This window comes from Rutidosis leptorrhynchoides, chromosome 9 (assembly GCF_046630445.1).
Source record: "Rutidosis leptorrhynchoides isolate AG116_Rl617_1_P2 chromosome 9, CSIRO_AGI_Rlap_v1, whole genome shotgun sequence".
Classification (NCBI taxonomy): domain Eukaryota; kingdom Viridiplantae; phylum Streptophyta; class Magnoliopsida; order Asterales; family Asteraceae; genus Rutidosis; species Rutidosis leptorrhynchoides.
Genome location: NC_092341.1, coordinates 213063229 through 213079649, shown reverse-complemented (window position 1 = coordinate 213079649; position 16421 = coordinate 213063229). Strand labels below are relative to the sequence as shown.

Genomic DNA, 16421 nt, shown 5'->3' with positions numbered 1-16421 from the left:
TTCAAACTACGTCAAAACTAGAAACATCAAATTAAACATCATAGCAGTCGATCAGTAGCCGACAAGAACACAATTCTTAACAGTAGACTGTGATAGAATTTGCATTCATCCAAAAATAGATACTGTTTCACTGAAGTTGGTGAACTTCCAGCTCTCAAACAAAAATGTCGCTGCCATAGGGTTGGTTATCTGGAAGAAGTTCAGGAATCAGTTCCACCATTGTTAAATAATCACATTTTATAAACAATTAAACCGTATTTGTTATGAGCCTAATATTGGTAATAATATAAAAAAAAAAAAAAAAAAAAAAAAAAAAAAAAAAAAAGTCTACTTATTTGCCACTTTATTACTATTCTGCACAGTAGTCCTACTTTGGCCAATAAGAGTTTGATTCATTTGATGGGAAAACTCGTTGAGTACGAGGCGAGTACTCAGTCAACCCTTGGTCAACGGGGGTTACTCGGCCAAAACTCAGGATTACTCAGAAAATTGGTCAAAATCCGGTCAAATCTCAGTCAAAATCGCTTAAAGTCAAAGTTGGTCAACATCCGATTACTCCCTAAAAAGCTCCTTACCGAGTACTCCCCGAGTAGCAATTTTGCAACCTTTAAAAAAACAGTTTTACAATAACAAAGAGTACGACTCGTTGTGTCTTCTTTGGCTACTTTATTGATATATATTGCTCAGCAGTCCTAATTTGGTCAATAACCTATTTTGAGGCAAACAAAGAAGTTACTCACAATGACAAAAGTTTACCCTACTCCCCAACCCATCCAATTCGACACGTTTAATGGTAAAATATAGTGAATGTAATAAAGGAACGTACTTGTAATTTTACAAAGGACTTAAGAGAGGACTCCCCATAACCACTAGTTTTCACCCTTGTGAGGATTTATTTTCCGTCTATTATTAATTTCCGAGAAATTTCTGACGGACCAGAATTATTGCTTGTGTTTAAGGCCACATTCATAGGTTGTGATGGAGAATCGTTCCTTTTGCGCCTAAAAACTCCCCACAGATAGTAATTCCCTTGGAACCCTGCAATCAAATCATCTCCAATATATCAATATCATATATTAATTAACGTATAAATAATAATAATAATAATAATAATAATAATAATAATAATAATAATAATAATAATAATAATAATAATAATAATAATAATAATAATAATAATAATAATAATAATAATAATAATAATAATAATAATAATAATAATAATAATAATAATAATAATAATAATAATAATAATAATAATAATAATAATAATAATAATAATAATAATAATAATAATAATAATAATAATAATAATAATAATAATAATAATAATAATAATAATAATAATAATAATAATAATAATAATAATAATAATAATAATAATAATAATAATAATAATAATAATAATAATAATAATAATAATAATAATAATAATAATAATAATAATAATAATAATAATAATAATAATAATAATAATAATAATAATAATAATAATAATAATAATAATAATAATAATAATAATAATAATAATAATAATAATAATAATAATAATAATAATAATAATAATAATAATAATAATAATAACTAACATACCATAATGGATGAAAATTAAGAAAATAGTAGCATGCTGTTTTTATTACTTTATTTATTATTTATACATCATAACTCAATTGATTAAAATAAGAATTTAAATTCTTAGCATGACCCACAGACGATACGAAAATAAACGGGTTAGGGTTGAGAATTTCAACTTATCAACTTGCTAACCCAAAACTTGCCAACCCGGTTGAAAGTTTCGGGTCAAGCTTGGTTTATGCGAAAACAGATTTGAATTGTTTTTAATATTAAAATTTTCATCCCGCTAACCCAAAATCAATCTGTCAACCTATTTGACCCCTTGACCTAAACGGGTTATGAGCAGCATGCACGAGATGGTCACACCTCCAGGCCCCGCGAGTAGTCGAACAAATGAGAGGTTGTCGACGAAGGGGTCAAAGGTTGCGAATAGGGTCGGGGGTAAATATGACATTTCAATATCACAACACAAGTATATAAGCGAAAACAACTCTAAATGACACGTTTTATAATAACAATATTGGTATTGCAGCGGAAACGAAATAATGTTTTACATAATAAATCCAAATGTAATTAACCAATGTTTAACAAATGATAAGATAAAAAATTGTGGACTCCAATGCAAATAGCTAGCTAAACAATCATCAAGCAGCACAAAAGCTAATCATCACCTGAGACAAACATGTTTAAAAATGTCAACACAATGGTTGAGTGAACATCATAGGTTTAATAATCAATAAAGTTTTAGACCACAAGATTTAGTTCAAAACATCAAAATAATTAATATGCCATGAGTTATAATATCGAGCTAAACATTAACCCCTGACACTGTACATGTGTCGGTAGTCATTATTATGTACCCGTTATCACTTCATCATCGTCACGGGCTTCTTCAGCAGTCATCACAAACGCTCGGCTCTTAGCATTAGCATTTCCTTTGTTCTTTGGACATTAGTTACGGAAATGCCCTTTTTCACCACAGTCATAGCATGTAGAAACGATTACGTTGGCCTTTATTGCAAGTGTATCGGTTGAAGGAACTATAACTCTACAATTCTTGGCTATATGGCCAATCTTCTTACACTTGGTGCACTCAGCCTTGCACCACCCAGAATGATGTTTCTCACAACGCTTACAATAAGGTTGTTTCCCCGAATAACCTCCTTTTGAATTATCAGCAACTCTCTTATTTGAACCTTGATTCGATCCCTGAGCAGGCTCAAATTTTCTTTTGCCTTCACTGGTCTTAACCTCGGCTTGCTTATTTGCCGCAACCTTTTTCCTCCTAGCCATCATAAGATTCTGGGCCATCAGTATCACCCCATCTATGGTTTCTTTACTTGCAGCCATAACATTCCCCTGAATTTCTTCAGGAAGACCTTCCATGTACCTCTCTATCTTTTTCTGTTCATTAGGTACCATGTCTGGGCACAATGTAACCAACTCTATAAACCGGTTGGTATATGTTTCAATATCGGTGCCCATAACTCAACTTCCAGTTTCTGAATTTGGTTTCTCGAACAGAATTTATCTGTCATCATTCGTTTCAAGACGGGCCATGGAATGACATTTGCAACATCTAGCCCTACAGATTGGGCGTAGGAATTCCACCATGTTAAAGCAAGGCCACTTAGGGTATGGGTAGCGTATTTCACCCGGTCCACATCTCCACAGTTACTGATGCGGAATATTGATTCGAGCTTTTCGAACCAACGGGTCAATTCGACGGCTTCCTCATTTCCTTTAAAGGATGGAGGCTTACAGTTCATAAATTCTTTGTAGCTGCAAGAAGTAGGGGGTTCTGATTCCTTTGGTTGTTCCCTTGATTGTTATTATTGTTGCCTTGAGCGGAAACAAGTAGTTATTGGAACTGTTCAGAGGTCAAAGTGACATTTGGGATATTGGTAGCACCGCGAGTTGAGTGAGCCATTGTTTTTCAATACAGAAATACAGTATTAGTTGAAGAGTTCATGGTGCTAATAAGTTATAAGTTTGATAAATGTACAAGATCCACACAATAGCATAGATAAAAGGAACAACGAGATATAATCAAACACATACGAATAAGGTAAGTAACAAGATGTAACCAAAACACTAAAATTAAACACCACAAAAATCACTAGTATCACATGAAACAAAAACCAATGTACCATAGGCATATGCCTTTACATGAACAATACTGAAATGGAAATAAAAGAAGTCCTAAGATCTAGTCCTTCTTAGGAGGTGGAGGCTTGTACTGGTCCTTAATATAGTCCTTGAAGTACATCACAAACTTCTCTAGTTCAACGATTGCCTGACGCTGTCGGTCGAGTTCCCTTTCTTGTTTAGCATACATCTGGGAGAACTTGTCGTAGACCCTCTTTACATCGCTGTTTGTGTAGTCTTGGCGCTTCTCCATTATAGCTAGGCGATCACGGAAAGAATCTCTCATAGTTTCGGTGCGACTTTGTAAGTTCATAATATCACACCGAACGAGAGCATGGTCATACTCGGTATAGGCAAACTCAGAAGTCTTGGGCTTCTTTGATGAACTAGCAATATCAGCAGCAGGGGTTTCAGGCTCTTTCCTCTTGGGTGAGGAAGTCTTAACAGTAGGAGGTTCAAGTTCCACCTCAGAATCATCCTCGAGGCTGCAAATGACCCCAAGGCCATCATAATCCTGCTTGGCCTCTTCATTCACAGAATCATGTACTTCTTCCTCCTCAGGTTCGGATTCTTCCTCGGGTTCCCCCTCGGAATCATCCTCTCCCTCGATATGTTCTTCGACATGAATCTCTTCATCATCCTCCTCGTCGTCCCCATCATAGTTAGCTTGAGGTTCTCCCTCCACCGGTGAATGTGGTGGAGTGGCAGGCTGGTACACCGGAGATGCTGGTGGAGTAGCCAGTTGGTAAACTGGTGAAGTCGGGGGAGTAGCAGGTGCATATGCTGGCGTGTGGACGGATCCCTCAGTGTCAGATCCCTCGGAGTCAGAAATAATAATCGAATTATGGCTCGACATCCTAAAAGAAAAGAAAGAAAGAAAGAATGTTTCTAAGGTAGACGTAAAGGCACGGGATAAGATGTAAAGGAAAAGCACTAAAAATCTTAAAACATGAAAGGTTATAGACCTATGGAGTACTAAGGCACCTAACTAACACATAAGGCACACTTAATATGCAATCCTGGTTCTCTATAACAACCTGGCTCTGATACCACATTCACCGGTGAAGGGAGAACCTCAAAGCGACTATGATGGGGACGACGAGGATGATGATGAAGAGATTCATGTCGAAGAACATATCGAGGGAGAGGATGATTCCGAGGGGGAACCCGAGGAAGAATCCGAACCTGAGGAGGAAGAAGTACATGAGTCTGTGAATGAAAAGGCTAAGCAGGATTATGATGGTCTTGGGGTCATTTGCAGCCTCGAGGATGATTCTGAGGAGGAACTTGAACCTCTACTGTCAAGACTTCCTCACCCAAGAGGAAAGAGCCTGAAACCCCTGCTGCAGATATTGCTAGTTCATCAAAGAAGCCTAAGGCTTCTGAGTTTGCCTATACTGAGTATGACCATGCTCTCGTTCGGTGTGATATTATGAACTTACAAAGTTGCACCGAAACTATGAGAGATACTTTCCGTGATCGCCTAGCTATAATGGAGAAGCGCCAAGACTACACAAACAGCGATGTAAAGAGGGTCTACGACAAGTTCTCCCAGATGTATGCTAGGCAAGAAAGGGAACTCGGCCGACAGCGTCAGGCAATCGTTGAACTAGAGAAGTTTGTGATGTACTTCAAGGGTTATATTAAGGACCAGTACAAGCCTCCACCTCCTAAGAATGACTAGATCTTAGGATTTCTTTTATTTTCATTTCAGTATTGTAAAGGCATATGCCTATGGTACATTGGTTTTTGTTTCATGTGATACTAGTGATTTTTATGGTGTTTAATTTAAATGTTTTGGTTACATCTTGTTACTTCCATTACCTATGTTACCTTATTCGTATGTGTTTGGTTATATCTAGTTGTTCCTCTTATCTATGCTATTGTATGTTGTGTGGATCTTGTGCATTTATCAAACTTATAACTTATTAGCACCATGAACTCTTCAACTAATACTGTATTTATGTATTGAAGAACAATGGCTCACTCAACTTGCGATGCTACCAATACCCCAAATGTCACTTTGACCTCTGAACAGTTCCAACAACTACTTGCTGCCGCTCAAGGCAACAATAATAACAATCAAGGGAACAACCAAGGGAATCAGAACCCCCTACTTCTTGCAGCTACAAAGAATTTATGAACTGTAAGCCTCCATCCTTTAAAGGAAATGAGGAAGCCGTCGAATTGACCCGTTGGTTCAAAAAGCTCGAATCAATATTCCTCATCTGTAAGTGTGGAGATGTGGACCGGGTGAAATACGCTACTCATACCCTAAGTGACCTTGCTTTAACATGGTGGAATTCCTACGCCCAATCTGTAGGGCTAGATGTTGCAAATGCCATTCCATGGCCCATCTTGAAACGAATGATGACAGATAAATTCTGTCCGAGAAACCAAATTCAGAAACTGGAAGTTGAGTTCTGGGAATTGAAGGTAAGGGCACCGATATTGAAACATATACCAACCGGTTTATAGAGTTGGTTACATTGTGCCCAGACATGGTACCTAATGAACAGAAAAAGATAGATAGGTACATGGAAGGTCTTCCTGAAGAAATTCAGGGGAATGTTATGGCTGCAAGTAAAGAAACCATAGATGAGGTGATACTGATGGCTCAGAATCTTATGGTGGCTAGGAGGAGAAAGGTTGCGGCAAATAAGCAAGCTGAGGTTAAGACCAGTGAAGGCAAAAGAAAATCTGAGCCTGCTCAGGGATCGAATCAAGGTTCAAATAAGAGAGTTGCTGATAATTCAAAAGGAGGTTATTCGGGGAAACAACCTTATTGTAAGCGTTGTGAGAAACATCATTCTAGGTGGTGCAAGGCTGAGTGCACCAAGTGTAAGAAGATTGGCCATATAGCCAAGAATTGTAGAGTTGTAGTTCCTTCAACCGATACACCTGCAACAAAGGCCAACGCAATCGTTCCTACATGCTATGAGTGTGGTGAAAAAGGGCATTTCCGTAACCAATATCCAAAGAACAAAGGAAATGCTAATGCTAAGAGCCGAGCGTTTGTGATGATTGCTGAAGAAGCCTGTGACGATGATGAAGTGATAACGGGTACATAATAATGATTATCGACACATATACAATGTCAGGGGTTAATGTTTAGCTCGATATTATAACTCATGGCATATTGATTATTTTGATGTTTTGAACTAAATCTTGTGGTCTGAAACTTTATTGATTATTAAACCTATGATATTCAGTCAACCAGTGTGTTGACATTTTTAAGCATGTTTGTCTCAGGTGATGATTAGCTTTCGTGCTGCTTGATGATTGCTTAGCTAGCTATTTGCATTGGAGTCCACAAAATTATATCTTATCATTTGTTAAACATTGGTTAATTACATTTGGATTTATTATGTAAAACATTATTTCGTTTCCGCTGCAATACCAATATTGTTTTTATAAAATGTCTCATTTAAGGTCGTTCTCGCTTATATACTTGTGTTGTGATATTGAAATGTCATATTTACCCCCGGCCCTATTTGGGGGGTGTGACATTGACCCACCAGCCTATTTATCAAATCAATTTTAGGTTATTTTGACCAACCAACCAATTTATCAAATCCATTTAGTTTCAAGTTGGGAACTTTTGACATGTCAACCCGTATATGGTAATACAACCCGACCCAAGTTGCCAGTACAGAGCCTCAGTATAGTAATTTAAAATCGGAAATAAAGGTTACGAATCAATAATGTAGCTATTCAAGAATTAGTTTAGACTTGCAACATCTGCATTAGATGTTTTATTAACTAAAAGGGTAAACTAGTAATTTCTATTGTTTATGACTTTAAAGACAAACTCTTATTAGAATAATAGTCCCTACATCCCAAAATAAATGTCCCATTTTGACTTTTGAACGTCTTTCTTTCTCAACTTCGGATTTATATATTTTTGTTGTGTTACACAATAGTAAATAAGTTTTAAACATATTTTCATTGGTGCAATTTTTTTTTATCAATTATTATATAACACAAACATAAAACTTTCAATTTTTTTTTATCAATTATTATATAACACAAACATAAAACTTTAAAGTCAGAGTTGACTTCGGATTTATATATTTTTGTTGTGTTACACAACAGTAAATAAGTTTTAAACATATTTTCATTGGTGCAATTTTTTTTTATCAATTATTATATAACACAAACATAAAACTTTAAAGTTAGAGTTGAAAAATAAAGGCTTTCAAAATTAAAAATGGGACAGGTAATTTGGAACAAAGGGAGTAGTAGATATAAAAGGCAAACATTTCAATATGGTATATTTGGCTAAATGTCACTTACTCCAAAATGACTGAGGCAGAACTCTAGAAGTAAATATCAATAGCTCTGCATTTTTGGCTGTGGCTTTCATTGCAAGGTCTTCATCTATCATGTCATTTACCAACTGCTCAAAACCTCTTTCATTTCTGGCATCAACAAAACAAAAGGGCAAATTAAAAAAAAAAAAAAAAAACTATAATTTAGTAGTAAGATCAAACAAACTGAGTAGGACGTTACTTTAGGTTTCCGGGAAAAAAGTAGAGAGCGATATTTTCATCTGATGGTTGAGAATCCAAAAAGCTCTTTGGCCATAAATCGGTCTTCGGTTGCATTTGCAGACTAAGCATTGATGGAAGAGTAGTTGCTTCAGCACAAACCATGTAACAAGCTTTACTTGATAAATGCCCAACAAAGCCTTCGAATAATTCATAATCTGTTTGAGTAATTTCAAACGATCCCCTGCAAGTATGAAAGAACATGATACAAACAGTTGTTTCGGGTTGCGTATTACCTGTAACTACTCAAATGGGTAGAGTATAAAAAATTGAAACGGTAAAAAAAAAATACCAAAATGATTGATAAAGGGAACACGAGATGATATTGAGATCATAGAATAGAATTATCTGTTCAATTTTGTTAACCGAAAAATGAAAATAAGTTTAATTTTGCAAGATAATAGGATTAAACGTTATATTTGGTACATTATAATTTGTTCAACATCCTATCCTATTATTGCTTAAAATAAAACTTACTATTTGCTTATCATAACAAAATAGAATAGAATATGCAATCCTATTATTGTGCAAGATCATCTTATGTTCCCTTTATCAATCTTTTTGGTTCTTTATGTTCCTTTTTATTAAATTTGCCCTACATTTATTCAGTGTTTACCATATTTCATACATTCATATTTCTAAGTAATTCACAAAAGGGAAAAAAGGACCATAAAAAATGTTGATGTGTCAACCCCAACCCAACCCATTCTGACCGACTTTAAATTCTTGGAAAAAATTAGTAAGCTTTTAACATATATTTTCATAATCATAAACAATACAGTGATTATATTTTGAAGAAATATGATTAAATATTTAACATAATTGAAGAAATTAGTCAAAGAAAATAACAACATTTTTACCTCCAAACTGGCTCCAGGACCGGTCTTGCAGGTTCATAAGGGCTACATTGTAAATTAACTTCAATATCCACCAATTTACAACCATCAACACCGTCTCCGTCCACACTCACGTTTTGTTCCTTCGGCATATCATTTAACGTTCCAACTCGACCATCGTTATCTTCTTTTTTCATCTTCAACTCATCATCTTCATGTTCTACCTCAAATCCTTGATCATCATCTACACAATGAGTCACATACTCCGTATCCTTTACCGTTGCATTCGAACAACTCGAATCACACGAAGAATGCTGGATCGAATTCAAAGACTTTTGACTTTTATTATTATTATTTGTTGTCTCGCCTAAACAAGTTGCATCTCGTTTCCTTGTTTCGCTTACATCTAACGGAAAACACATATCCATCTCGACAGATTCTGAAGACGGTTTCTTTAAAACAACTTCCTCCACACATGGACTTATTTGATTACGTTCCGAAATACTTTTATTTTTCTTTTTTTGCTGCTTCTTCTTCTTTTTCTTTGGTTTTTTCTTACACGGAGTTGTTTTTACAGATTTTTGTACAACGCACTTTTTTAGTGGATGACAGCTGTCTTGAGTTGACTCGGGTTTTGGTTTTGCCAACGCCAAAACGACATATCGTCTTGGATCGGACATCCATGGTGCCTTTCTTACGGTATCTTTGGTAAACGATTGATGGTCACGGTTAGGTTTATCCTCGTCTCGACAACTGACATTGTCATCACGTACTACTAAAGGAACAATTTTCCTTTTCGGCCTTTTTCTTTTCTTTTGTCTCTTTTTCTTAGGAAATGTTGTTTTTAGAAGTGTTGAATTTGTGGGATTCTCTTTTTGGGGTTGTAAAAGCACGTCTTTTGGTACTGTACGCTTATATGGACCTGCTGGTTTGCAATCTTCACAAAACCAGATGACAAGTTCATCTGATTTCTCATGTATTATATCTAGACAGTACCTGAACAAGAGGTTGAGAAAACATAAAAATAAATAAACACTATAGATAAAAAAAAAAAAAAAAAAAAAAAAAAAAAAAAAAAAAGTAAGATAAATCAGGTATATGAATATTCACTCTTCAAAATAGAGATGAGCAAACCAATCTAGAAAAGGATTCTGAAACGGACTGAAAGTGGTTATATATATACAGGACTGGACAGTAAAAAGACCGGTCCAGTCTTAGTACCACCTTCCAGTCCTAATGCAGTCCTACTATTAGTCAAACGAATGACCAATTAAAAACTGAACTATTATACTGAAATTGGTTTTACTCCAAAAACCAGTTGAGGGATGAAACTAGTCCTAAATCGGACCTAAAATGGAGTGAAATTGGTTTAAAACAGGTCCAAGACCGTTAGAAGACTGAAATTAGCTATGAATCAGTTTTATTTATTTTATTTATATAATTATTTAATTAACAAAAATAATTAATACAAAGTTTTAAATTACCATGTAATAGATGAAAATTCAAAAATTAAACACTAGTATAGACGAGTTCACATCAATTGTTTATAAAGCTTTAATCTTGGTATTACTTCACTAACAGATATATTATCACAAGAATGTACCATCTCAATCTGATTTTATTTTATTAACCTTTTGTACTATAAAAATAGTAGATATATATTATCACAAGTATCAAACCTAATATATTAGGCATTAAACCAAATCCAGTACAAATTATAACTAAAACAACTTCAATATATAGCCATTTATTTCTCTGTCTTTCATGGGTAGCCTGAACAAGGAAAACTTCATTCGGGTACTCGTTCACCAACGTGTTAGTGGTCCTAACTTCAATATATAGCCATCAACGTTATGTTCCACTTTTAAAACTAATTCAAAGGATGAATAACTCTTATGTTCTATTGAAGTGTTGCAATTAATATGAAAGTTTAAGCCTAGATGCTATTCTTAAAAGTTCGAAAAATCTCTACACAGTAAACATATATTTCTTGATTGGTTTTATAACTCACAAGTTAATTCAGATGTCATATTAAATGCTTGACTTGAGCTTTAATGTTGTATATATCCTATCCTATTGATTAATTAATAGTGGTTTTAACTGAAGTGTACAAAATTTAAACTCAGCCTGCCATATGCAAATACAGTTCATCATGTTCATACCGTTTTACCAGCGCCAACGCAGCATAATAATAAATTCCAGCCACATTTTACGTGTTATTATGAAAATAATAACCTCGTGTCAGTTGACTCCACAATAAGAATTCCAACTAATAAATTAATTTAATTTTGTTAGTCACCGATACCGACGATATCAAACATAAATCACTTCATCGTAAGATTTTATCTAAAATATCCACGATAACCCCTTTCCGCTATCAATTACATACATTTTACAACTTGATTACACTCATCTCGTGTATTTACCCTGCCTCAAAAACTGCTAAAGGACTACCTTTGTTAGTATACACATATCTACAAATGCATATTGACTGAACATAATCTAGCCATTACAAGCAATTATTTACCACGTTGAAGACAACATATATGAAACTCGATCTCTCTTTCGTAGGGTAGAAAATGCATGATTTATTATTCACTCACCAAGAACAACATAAATGACATACACCATACATAAATTTACAAGAAAAATAGATAAGTAAAAAGGCAAGAATATTGTGTACCTGTGGATGGCATATTCCAGACACGTAACACAATATATAAAAGCATTTGTAAATCCTTTGTCGCCACAAGTCTGACATACCAAAGCCTATAGACATAGACAACCCAACCATCATATTATAATCACTACAACAACATAATTCAATTATAAACACAATTATTAGCTATTGAGGATTAAAAAAACACACAATAATGCCTGGGGATCTAATCAAAAGGTTGAAAGTAATGCATACATACAACAAAGATAGTATAAAAAATAAAGGTATAGAATCAGCTAGTGACAGAGTAAAAGACACAACATGTTGCCAAGGTTGTAAAAGTCACTAGTCAGGACTAGTCGGTGAGGACCAAGGGATTAATCGGCTAAGTCAGAGAGTAGTCGGGGACTAGTCGGACGTCGATCAACTTTGACTTCGTGTAAAATTACATAAAAACTTTGTCAGGGTTTCTAGACTCGTAACGACCGCACAAGACTCAAAAATGTTAAGTTTCTAAGAGTAAAGACTACTAAGAACCGTGCAAGACTCGAAAAAGTCAATAAACGACTCGCAAGAGTCAAAATGATTTTAGAGTAAGTTTGTCTACTTTCCATACTCGTAAGAACCTTGCAAGACTCAAAAAAGTCAATAAACGACTCGTAAGAGTCAACATTTATGAGTCAGGGTGAGAGTCATCTTCTTTTTTAAATTTTTGACTCAACCTTGTAAGAGTCAAGCTTATGACTTCTATAAATAAGCATTTGAACCATAACATTAGCACTTCAACCAAAGTGACATAACATTATAATATCAGCCAAAACCACTATAATTTGGTGCCTACCATGCTAACCAAAATTTGTCTACCGGAAAACAAGAAACAATCAAACTCTAAAACTCAACATTCATTAAACATTGATAACCGTCAACGTTGACCGGTCAACAGATCAAGCCCAAAACAGAATGTGTCGAAGGCAATGATGTGCATATTCTCCAACAGACTCAACGCTCGACCAAGGAGAGCGTCCATACCAAAAGATAGGGCTATATTCGCAAAGTTCTCCCCACCAGAACCAAGACTACCCCAATGTGGCAACCCACAAGCCCTTATCGACAACACTAACCCTTGAGTTTATATATAATATAAAATACAAATACATTAATAGGGGATCTGATGAAAGATTTCACCTAATTCTTAGGGAAATTATCTTCAAACTATATAACAATAACAACAACAACAACAACAAAAAATAATAATAATAATAATAATAATAATAATAATAATAATAATAATAATAATAATAATAATAATAATAATAATAATAGTAATAATATTCCGTAATATGTTACAACGGGGTCCATAAATCAAACACTACGTTTTTTAGCTATTTATAACAAAAAGTTAGATTAAAGAAAAAAGGCTTGCATAAGGCACTCATCAACTTTAACTTTCAAGAATCTATCTCAAACACCCAAACAAAAAAAAAACAAAAAAAAAACATAATTTCCATAAAAAAAACAAAAGAATTCAGCTTTTGCTATAATTGAGAAAGAATGCATAAGAAATCAATTCAAAGTAATTGGGAATTAAGATTTAGAGTATGAAATTTTACAAGAATACGAACCTCATCGACGGAAGACGCTGATTCCATGAAAAAATAGCAAAAAAGAAATAAACAAAAATACTAAAAAAAAAGCGCAGCGTATGGAAAATCAGTTTAATTTTCTTTTATATTATACTCGTAGTTAAAACTGGAAAACAGAAACCCTTGTTTGGTATGTAATCTGGGTCCAAAACAACGAACAAATATAACGACGTTTATACATCAATTATTAGTTTTTGTTCTCTTCATGGGCACCCGTTATAAAACTATTTCTTTTTCTTTACACCGAAAACGCATATGTTTACTGTTTAACCCTAATTATCGTATTTAGTAACCTCAATCCTAATTAAGAAAATTATTTTGTTAACGACACCTAAAAGTTGTCGTGACTCGTGTGCATATAATAATAAACTAGTCCGGATCCGGCTCGCGCGATACGGCGGGGGCTTTCGGCCTAACGTAGTGTTGTGTATTTACAAAGGGGAAAACGGCTCATGTGTTAAACGCCGTTTTAGATGTCGTTGTCTTAAGCGTTTTTTAATAAGTGTTCGTTTCGAACGTAGTTAGTTTCGTTTTGTTCATAAAATTGTTTTGAGTGTAACGGTGTTGTCGGAAAAATTTAACTCGCGGCGAACAGAAAGATACGGGCAGTCGTTGTGTTTAGCTTTTTTTAAAAAGTGTCCGTTTCGAACGTAGTTAGTTTCATTTTGCTCATAAAAATGTTTTGAGTTTAATGGTATTGTCGGGAAAATTTAACTCGCGGCGAGGAGGAAGTTATGGACTGTCGAAGTGTTTGTGTGGTAGTTATTTAATAGAATAATGAATTTACGTGTTTTACCCCTGAGAAATTGAAGGTTGTAATCCGGGTCGCGCGATGCGCCGGGGCTTTCGGCCTGCGTATACATATTTAACGTAACTTTATGTATTTACAGAACGGAAAACGGCCTATGTGTTTAGCGTCGTTGTAGACGCCGTCGTCTTGAGCATTTTTTTAAAAAGTGTCTATTTCGAACGTAGTTAGTTTCGTTTTGTTCATAAAAATTAGTTCCAATCTAACGGTGCTGTCGAAAATATTTAACTCGCGGCGAGCAGGAAGATACGGGTTGTCCTTGTGTTTAGCGTTTTTTAAAAAGTGTCCGTTTCGAACGTGGTTAGTTTCGTTTTGTTCATAAAATTATTTCAAGTCTGACGCTGCTATCGAAAAAATTTAACTCGCGGCGAGCGGGAAGATACAGACTGTCGTTGTGTTTAGTGTTTTTTAAAAATTGTCCGTTTCGAACGTAGTTAGTTTCGTTTTGTTCATAAAAATATTTCGAGTTCAACGGTGTGGTCGGTGGAATTTAACTCGCGGCGAGCAAGAAGATACGGGGTGTCGAAGTGTTTGGGTGAAGTTTTTATTTTAAGTAAGAGAATTTATGTTTTACCTCCTGAAGTTTTGTGAAATTTTTGTAAGTTGGTTACAGTTGAGGGGGGAGAATGGAAAATGCAAGTGTGAAAGGGGTCGGGGGTTGTTGTCGTTTTGCCCCTGAGGGGACGACCAAAAACTGCACGGGGTTTGTCGAAGTGTTTGGGTGGAGTTTTTATTTTAAGTAAGAGAATTTATATTTTACCTCCTGAAGTTTTGTGAAATTTTTGTAAGTTGGTTACAGTTGAGGGGGGAGAATGGAAAATGCAAGGGTGAAAGGGGTCGGGGGTTGTTGTCGTTTTGCCCCTGAGGGGACGACCAAAAACTGCACGGGGTTTAGTATATTTAGAATTCATGTACATTTGCATAACCCCTATAAAAAAAATCAATATCATTTTTTCAAGTTTCAACTACTTATCATATACGAGTATATATTTTTCTTTTCAATTTTAATCCCTAACTAAAAGATTCATATCTTGACCGAGTTCAGCTTTACATTTTTTTAACACATTTTTAACAGAATGTTAGGAGTCAGGGATGAGATCCACCACATGTGGAACTACCATCAACTCGAATCCGGGACACATATTTTGAAATAGAGAAAAAATCACTAGTGAGATTCGAACTCGACTCACATTCTTCATTCTCAACCACGAAACCGAAACACGTATTACGTGGTAATACCACTTCGCCAAAGGCATTATTTACTTCTCGTCCTCAAAACTATCGGGACGTGGAGTAAACAACCATGGACGGTTCTTTCAATCGACAGACTAGGGGTAACCGAAATTCATTTAAGTGGACATCAAACATGTATTCTCAGTAACTACAATAGTCACCACTGAACATTAAACTTGTGAGAAGTCACCAAGCCCTACCCATCCCCGAAAATGTCCTGTAGAACCACCATACCACGAAATCAAATGATCCGCTTACCGGAAAACTCAAGGACATCTACCACGAGACCAGCTACCAACTAACCAAAGATCGGCTCACTCACAAGAATTGGGCACATGTTTTCGAAAGCATTAACACTCACTCAAAAGACTAGTGGATAAAAAACTAACGTATTTTATTTTGATAGTGCAATAACTATTTTGCCTTACTGATGTGTGAATTATAACTTGTAAAATTAACTAGCAGAACACTTAATAATTATCACACAACGCACGCAACTAAACTTGATCGAGTAGAAATTAGTAAACAAAAAGACTAGTTCGTTTCACATAGAGCAATTAATTAAGACTTTAAAAACTAATAATTATCCTAAGTAAATGAGGAGTTTTGATTGTGAATTGAATTAAGCTAAGAATAAGCGAAACTAAACTAAACGAATAATCAGATAAGAGAAACAGTGTCTACTTTAATGCTCAACAAATGACTATGATTGTTCTTTTGTAATTAAACTCGTTATTAAAGTTATAAATAAATAGTTATATCAATCTCACAATATCAATAATAAAGATCTAATGAATTCAATCAACTCACATATATATATATATATATATATATATATATATATATATATATATATATATATATATATATATATATATATATTCAATCGGAGAATCGTGAAAGTTATTATTCATTTGAAACTTTTTCCCAATCTTGCCACTTTCACCTCCACATTTTTACATTAATCTC

The 16421-nt window shown here is 34.7% G+C and overlaps 1 protein-coding gene across 1 annotated transcript; it reads right to left on the bottom strand.

The window, feature by feature from the left end:
* LOC139867463 (PHD finger-containing protein 1) lies at positions 1 to 13573 on the bottom strand. The gene is made up of 7 exons (XM_071855829.1): positions 13391 to 13573; positions 11793 to 11878; positions 9134 to 10105; positions 8236 to 8457; positions 8020 to 8144; positions 827 to 1038; positions 1 to 189 (listed from the first exon to the last, which is right to left on the bottom strand). The coding sequence occupies exons 1-6, from the start codon at positions 13415 to 13417 to the stop codon at positions 893 to 895; spliced, it is 1578 nt and encodes a 525-aa protein (XP_071711930.1). The 5' UTR covers positions 13418 to 13573; the 3' UTR covers positions 1 to 189; positions 827 to 892.
* Between the last annotated feature and the right edge of the window lie 2848 nt (positions 13574 to 16421).